The sequence below is a fragment of the Octopus sinensis genome, linkage group LG5, assembly GCF_006345805.1.
Source record: "Octopus sinensis linkage group LG5, ASM634580v1, whole genome shotgun sequence".
In the NCBI taxonomy this organism is placed as follows: Eukaryota; Metazoa; Mollusca; class Cephalopoda; order Octopoda; family Octopodidae; genus Octopus; species Octopus sinensis.
Window position 1 is genome coordinate 67700059 of NC_043001.1, and position 8803 is coordinate 67708861.

General features: G+C 35.7%; 1 protein-coding gene across 1 annotated transcript in view; it reads right to left on the bottom strand.

Moving 5' to 3' along the window:
* Nucleotides 1–3255, bottom strand: part of LOC115211597 (retinoblastoma-binding protein 5 homolog) — a 42458-nt gene extending 39203 nt beyond the window's left edge. Inside the window, exon 1 of the mRNA XM_029780169.2 lies at nucleotides 3020–3255. Within this exon, the coding sequence (XP_029636029.1) occupies nucleotides 3020–3038 (19 nt within the window). The 5' untranslated portion in view covers nucleotides 3039–3255. The remainder of the gene's footprint in view (nucleotides 1–3019) is intronic.
* Nucleotides 3256–8803: the final 5548 nt, after the last annotated feature.

An 8803-nucleotide genomic window follows, 5' to 3' on the forward strand; every position in this document is an offset into this window, starting at 1 on the left:
AAGTAAAGCAGTATTTTACAAAAAAATAAAGGAAATCTCAAATACAGAATAGCAGTATTTGCTTCAAAGATTGGCTAATTACCCTTAGAAAATGAGAAAAAAGTAGCTAGCAGGCAGCTAGAGAGAATTGAACACTGTATATCTCAAACTCTTGTTAAATGCTCTCTCACATTAAGCTAAGTGGTCCATGACATCAGATACTGTATTTTATTACACTAAATATTTTAAAATGACAAAAATACTTTGATTTGTTAAAATGATCACTTTGTCACTTAAAGCCCTTTTTTTTTGTAGATAATATTTTTTGACGATGTTTTTTACCATAAAATTCAAAACATCGGGCTCTTTCATTTGAACACAGCTATTGTATAGTTTTCTTTTACAATAGCTTTTTGGCTATTGTAATAGCCTTTTGGGGGCTACTTACCATTTTTCCCACTTAAAGTCACACTATTTTTTTCGTAGCTTATACTTTGTAATGAGATTTACACTAAAAGAGTCTTCTCAATGAACACATTCTATACTTTTCTTTTAAAATAACTGAGATATTTTGATTTAATGTAAATTTTTTGCCTTACTCTCCCATCTTTGACCTTTCTGTTTTAATGAACCAAATTTCAATTATTTTATCTTACAATGTAGTTGAAGACTGGACGATCAATGCTACAAAAAAACTGCATTCAATTTGATTGAGAACTGAATTAGTGATGAAGCCTAGAAGTGTTTGCAAGTAACTAAAAGTTGACCTTAAGAAATCCAGTCTAAGGTGAATGATACTGTTGTGTAAGTTTAAGAAGCAAAGATATTGAGGGTATTGTGCACACTCACAGAAGGTGGTGTGAATATTAAAGAGACCTTAAGGTAGGAATATGTGGACAACACAAGATAGTTAAGCTAACAAGTCACTTGATCTGCTAGAAATAGCAGCAAAATCTCCGACACATGTCTGAAAGAAAGATGAAAAAAATAGCAATATAGACCTGAAATACAAAAAACAAGGTCATGGTTAGAGAATCTTTGCTCCTAGGTGCGCTCAATCAGGATTGACCAAAGGCTAGACAACAATGACAATATAAACGTTGTATAACAGGCCTGTCTGGAAAATGTAGAATTCCAGGGTTCACCTCTTGATATGTGCAACTACTGGTGTCAGTCACACCTTCAATTATTTCAACCAATAAGATGTGAATGATGAAAACACCAAAAGTACAGTACAGCCATCCAGCATTCGTGAATAAATGTACGATTTAAAAAGTATAAAAACATGTACCATGTTTTTGCTAATTGTTTTAAGTGTGTCTGTAGTCGTGAGCAGATATAGGACACACTCTAGGTCCTCCCACTCTTGGCCAAGCAAAACATCTAGGGTGTAATCCTTTTTGCCAGCGAGAAAAAAAAAAAAAAAAAAAAAAAAAGCGAAATCGAAATCGAATTGAACCATCCAGGATCCCTGGTCTGGTGGTACGTAAAAAGCACCATCCGACTCGTGGCCGATGCCAGCACCGCCTCGTCTGGCTTCCGTGCCGGTGGCACATAAAATACACCAATCCGACCGTGGCCGTTGACAGCCTCGCCTGGCACCTGTGCAGGTGGCACGTAAAAAGCACCCACTACACTCACGGAGTGGTTGGCGTTAGGAAGGGCATCCAGCTGTAGAAACACTGCCAGATAAGACTGGAGCCTGGTGCAGCCTTCTGGCTTCCCAGATCCCCGGTCGAACCGTCCAACCCATGCTAGCATGGAGAACGGACGTTAAACGATGATGATGATGATGATGAGAGAGGATAGAAAGTGGGGCGAAGAGAAAGGAAGAGCTGTATCTGTACCCAGCTGGTACTCATTTATGGCTGAGTAGACTGAATAACGTGAAAAGGAATGCTTCAACTCAAGGAGACAATATGTTGCCTGGTCGAAGAATTGAACCTAGCTGAACATCGTTATCACCAGATCACACGTAATTTATATTTAACAAAGACATGAGATGATAAAGAAATCCATGTTAGTCGTGTACATCACTAGTTCTTTGGTTGAATATAACGAACATTACGAGATTTCTATTTAGTATCGAACATCAACAATGTGGTAGAGTAACCCCCCTTGTGAAAATGCCTCGTTAGGATGTATAGCAGATTATTTTGTCTAGATTCGAATCTGCATATTTGGCTCGTATTACCAAACCTATGATGATAGTAAATGGACACACATATAATGTGAGTATTTTAAAGACAACTTTTAGTGAGAACAATGGTACCAATATTACAAAGATGATAGTTTGAAATTCTCGGCTGCTTTCTATACATATTTTGATGACCAGAAATGCGTATAGCGGAACACGGTTTTACGATATATAACATTAAATAAAGGAGCTGCGAGCGTGTGTATGTGACACGCTTACACAATCGTGCAAATAAATCTGGTAATCAAACAACACAAACTGATAGATTGATTTAAACAACAATTGTCATGTTTGATGCGATGTTCAGCAGAAATAAACAATGGGGACGAACTATAAGGAAATATAACTTCCTATTACAATCAACAACAGTAACATTCTACGCTCGAACTACCAGACATAGTAGCAAAATAGCTCAAATCACACACCGTTAACGAAAACAAGGAAGGACACTTTGGATAACGTAGTTCTAAATAGCCCTAAAAAGATGCAGTAGTTATTGTTTGGATTGATTTTAATCAGACTTAGGCTAAATAACAACGCGACACACTATCTATCTATATAGAGGATTCATCTTCCAGAGAGCAGTAAATGCGTTTGCATATCTAACCCTACATTATATTTGATGAACAACCTTAGACACAGACTTTTTCGAAAACAAGAGGAGGGAAATAAAATCAAAATATAAAACTAGATTTTATATGTACCGTCATTCTTAATAATAATAATAATAACAATAAAAATAATAATAATAATAAAGGAAACAGTAAAAAGAAAGAATAAAACACGAATTTGAAAAAACATCAAGAGAAAGAAATGTTTTGTTGCAAAGAATATAATTCTTACGTAAAAGTTCCAAGTTCATGATTTAATGTGACTTTATGAAACAGGTTCTTGTTTTTCCTTTTTTTCTCAGATATTCCAGAATAAACAGTTGTTGGGAGGGGTTTGTCGAAGAAACTTGGAATAAACTAGAAACGTGAAAATAAAAGAAATATTATTTTCATTTCTCTCCATCTTCTCATCTCAGCACAGACATAGCTTTTACCGGAAACCAGTTGACGTCACTTCCGTTTAAAGCTCAGCTCCCTTTTGATTTTTTCTTAACGGTACAATTCACACATAAAATGTTTTATAAGACTATCGAATATTAAAAATCAAGCAAAAATAAATATTACGGGCCTAAAATCTTCACGGAATCCTTCCCTTTAAATTTTTTGTTGGCTTTTTTTTTATTCATGTATTTTTGCAAATGGCCTGCAAAGATTAATTGTACTATGAATGTTTTCTATATATAAAAGAGTTTATTTAAAAAGTGCAAATGTTTGTGTTATGAACTTCATAATCCAATGTGCCCGTCTAATTTAAGATTGCAAGCAGGCGTGAGTTGAGATGGATGTTGCTGCTATTTCTAGTAGACTGGGTGACAACGCAACAGGCTTCAGCCACAGTTTCGGTCCCTCTGATTAAATGCAGAAATGACAAGGGTGTCAAATAATACCACTTCCTTCTTCTATGAAGATGTGGAGGAAATTTTGTAAATATCTTTTTTTTTTCTCTTTTTTGTTTATATAATCAACACAGAAGAATTCTACACAAAGGGAAAAGATCCAAGATTTACTCTACATTCTAGGAGGGAGGAAGTAATGACGAAAGAATTACTGTACAATCTGGAGGAAGGAATTCCCGATGACTGAGTTACTCTGAAATCTGAGGGAAGTAGATATGATAGAATATAGAATTGATGTATATACTAGGTGTATGATGGCGGGTTTAGAGGAGAGAATTGATAATTGTCCACAAGGGACGAACATAGAGGGGTCGGGGTGTGGAATTCGCCAACGAAGCTCAACAGCCAGAATGGGCTGAAGTATTTGTGAGAGTTTTAAGTCCCCTAGGAAGGAGGAAGTTTTGGTCGTCTCTCAATCTCATTCTGGCCATGGTCCTCTTTAATTCAATGCGAAATTGTTATGGTTGTAACATATCTGATATCCTCACTGCTTGAGAGACACATTAGGAATGATCTCGTTTGAGATTACAACCATCTTTGGCTAGTTTGACCCTGTTGTGTCCACTGCTCTGATTGGTTGGTATTCAGCGCAGTTTGTCTTTCGACTTATTTTGCGCCAGTGTGTAAGCCAACCAATCACAGCCTTTGGATAGGGTCTCGTGACACTTTCTCTGATCCTTCATTTTGAGCCTACCACAGACTATAAATAGGCTAGCATTCACTATTCTAAGTCTTTCAGCTTCAGACCTTCTAAGGTCTAGTCACTGACCACAGAGCTACTCAGCCATGTTCCTGTTCGAGCAACAGACGACCAGTCAGCCGGCCAACCATGCTACTGCTCCAGCCATGAAGATGCTATTATACACCAGCGACAGACAGGGCTTTCTCCGTCTCTGCCGCCATCATCACCATCGTCATCTACTTCAACATGTACACATCAACATCTACACAGGTTATAACTCATGCTGTTTGTGAATATTCACCCTGGTAACACAGTCAAAGTCTACCTGAAGAACTATCTGTATCAAGAGACTCGGCTCAGCATTGAAGCCCCAACCGCAGCACGACATGTGCCTCAACTGGCCTCTGCCTTGTGACCTCCAGCATCTTGTTATAGAACTTGCTATTGTGTACCTCATGGACTGGTAAACTAATTCCATCTTAACTCGATATGCTGAGACGTATCTTATGCTCTGTATTTCTGTTGTATATGCATACACCTTTATCTGTAACTTCTGTCACACACACGAACACACAGACACAAATACTTATCGCATGCATCCATATGCTACACTTTGCTAGCACTCACACACTTTCTCTTTGTACACTTTGTAAATAAAGTCTTCTTCCCTCTCAAACAGTAGAACGGTTGTCGTCCATCATTTATTCTTTTGGCACTGTATTCTATATCATGTATTTGGCTTCATATTTTGTTAGGGATGACCGTGCGGCATTCAAAAGGAGACATTTGTCACCGACTCCTTACGTACAGTTGTATTTCTTACATGGTCCCCATGCTAATTTAAGTTTTTATCCCCACACTATCCCTCAAATTAATGCATCTAGAGAAGTAGAAAGAAGCATTAAAAGTTGTAGTTTTTGCATCAAACATCCACCCCACTTGTAAATAAAAAAAAATAGTTGAATAAATCTTTCATTTAAATAAATTTATCTACATTAACAAAGCAAAAAATATAACAATTTCAGTTTATATTGCCTGATTTCAATGGGATCCCTGTGACTGATGCAGGATTACCCACTTGTTAATGTTTGGTTTCAAAGCTGTCAGTGAGATATGTTAATCCCCTCTTCTTTCTACGTCAAGGCGATTTCAAGTCTTTGACAGCAGACACATCACCCAACTGAAACCTGACTCAACTAAATAAGATGTGGGGAAAAGCAAGTAAAAGCAACTTAACGTTTTTTCAGAGTAATGGGTACTTTTTAGAGATTTCTTCATACATCCACAGCTTCTGGTATCCTCCATACTTGAACCTTGCTAGAGCTGCTGTGTTATTTTGAAGTTCAATGAAGCTTTCTTGTATGTCAGTATTGACTTCAGATGGATCAACAGCGAAGGGATTCACAAACCACTGTGGCACCGTCATTTGGAGTAGATCAGAGAAGCAAATTTCTATATCATTATGTAACTGCTTCAAACGATTAACGTAATCTGTTGAGTTATCATCAAGCAGCTTGGTGGATATGCTTGCTAAGGAACAAAGCTGTGCAAATTCCCATCTTCCAAGATTCAGCCAGAATAACTTTAGTTTCCCGTTGAAGGTTTTAATTTTCTCTTTGCCAGAAAACAAAGTGGTGTTATTTCCTTGAAGTTCTATATTAAGGACATTTAACCTTTCTAGTATGTCAGACAAGTAAAAAAAATATCACTCAATGCATCAACAAGTTTCTCTCTAAGTTCTGTTTCACTCAAAAAAAAGGAAAGATAACTGTGTTCCAAAGTGCATGGAGGCAATTACTCTTGGATAGCCATCTGACTTCTGTATGCAACACAAGTCGTTCAAATTCCTTGTTGTTATTTTCACATAACTGTTCAAGAGGCGATCTTACAGTGCATTTTTTTTTTTATCAAATTGACAGTTTTGATAACATTTATAAGTGCATCATTCAAAGTCCTGCCATGTGTTTGGCAACCAGATGCTGTTAATGAAGAACACAATGCACCCAAAGCACATTAGGAACAGCTTTTTTAAAGTAAGCACTGAATCCTCAATATCTTCCAATCATAGCAGCAGCCCCATCTGTTGCACAAGCCACAATGTTCTTCAATGGGATGTTGTTCTCTTCAAAATAGGCCTCAAGTCTTTTGAAGATGGACTCCCCTTTTGTGTCAGTCATTAATTTCAAAGCAAAAAGCAATTCTTGACATGTATCATTAACATTAAGAAACCTAACAAATTCCATTAAAAAAGGCAGAATTATCAGGTAGAGTTGATTCATCTATTTGAAGTGAGAACTCATTTACCCTAAGTTTTGAAACTAATTGGCTTTCAACATCAGCTGCCATTTCATCAATCCGTCATGATGCTGATGAGTTGCTCAGAGAAATAACACTAGTAACCTCTTGTGGACTCTGATCCATGACTGTTGAAAGCACTACAGCCACTGCAAGCATAATCAAAGATTCACCAATGGTGTGAGACTAACCAGCTTTTGCAATTAAATTTCTATCTTATAAGAAGCCAACATTCCTTTGTCTACTTTTGCTGCTTTTTGAGTGAACATTTGATTCACTGTCATCCTTCCTTGAAACTTATCATCACATAACCTTTTGAAGAAATCTAGTGGCTTGTCTTTTTTATCTCTGTGGGCAGTCTCCAGATGTTTTTTAGTTTGCAGGGACATATACTTTCATTTGAGAACAAAATCATGCATAGCAAACACATAGGCTTGGTAGAATTTTGTGGAGATTTAATGAATCCATAAGCAAGATATTCGACAGAATATTGTCTACACTTTTTTTTTAGATATACTTGCCATGTTTATTTGAAATAATAAACAAATATTTTCAAAACAGTTGAATAAACAAGAGGTTAGTTTCAAGTCTTTTCATCAGGGATGAATACAGAGTAAGGTAAACCGATATATCCTTTTTAGCCAAGAATAAAATTAGATCTAAAACCAAGTTTATCAAGTTAATACATTACGCAGTTAACTAAATCAAAGGCTTTAGTAATCCAGAAAAACAGATTAATATTTATGCTTATAAAAAGATGAAAATAACAGGACAAAAATTTATCATTCCCTTTTCAGTTGACAATCCAGAAAGAAAATTAATTTGATGAAAAGAAACTAAATTATAAAAGTGATAGCTAAAGCAAGTGAGTTGGTAAACTCATTGAGAAAATAGGGCTGGTTTATAGTTGAATCAAACTCGAATTGTCAAAAAGGATTAGCGAAGTGTATTGTAAATGTATTATCTTTTTTAAAGAAAAATGGTTTTATAATATATTTTGTTATATTCTGTTAAACATAGTTCAATATTAAATTTTACTCTAATTAAATTAAGTATATAATACTATTCAGTGACCAATTATTGAATTATTAAATTGATTAATAATTTAATAGTTGTATAAAAGTGAATATAAGAATGACTTCATCTAGTTTTCTAATGAATTGTCTGTTTGCTTTCGGGGTGCCTTCAGTCTCTCACTTTCCTCTTGATTGCCCATCTTAGTTTGAATGCTTCTCAAAGCCCTTATTAATTATAGTTTTTTTAAAAAAATAAATCCTATACTCGTATGTGAAGAAACAGTTTTCCTGACCGCTTGGGTCCAGTTTGAATGTTTGATCAATGATTTAACTTGGTGGATCGACCTTTCCACCCTCACTTCTGACCCTATTGACCTAGATGGAATATTTATGATAATTAAAGTAACTTATAAAAACTTAGGTAAAATGAAGTAAAAAGAAGTAGATACTTGCACACTAATGATGCAGAAAAATATAATTATACAGGCAAGTACGGAATCAAGAGCAGAAGTAGGATGAGATAAGCAGAGAGAGAGAAGAAGAAGAAGAAGTGGCATAATTTGACAAAGCAAAAAAGGAAAATGAGAGTTGTGCGGATGTTAACCAGTTAGCATGGACGTTGTTGATTGGATGGATTTTCCATGTCGTCAATAATGTTGAAGTAGTGTTTTGATTAATAACTGTGACTTTACCTTCTGAACTGTCCATTATGTATGTATGTTTTGGAGTTTTAAAATTTTAGAGCAATTTGGTACGATGCAATGATATGTAGCTGTTCATCTTACAAACCAGACATATAACACTCAAAATCTAATATTCTAACATGTGTTCTTTAGGTACATATATGAGTGTAATAGAAAATTACTACATAAGGATGATACATCATAATTATAAATGCATATACATGTGTTTCTTATATATATATATATATATATTTGTGTGTGTGTGTGTGTGTAATGTGCATTTTTCAAACTTAGATTTGTGGTCCTCAAGATATATTTCATGGTCCCCTAGGGGGACATATGGCTCCCATTGAGAAACCCTGGTCTAGATGATAAACATACCCCATACTTCCTCCCTCCCAGAATGTAGACAGTGGAAAGAGAATAAAGATGATAGTCATATAA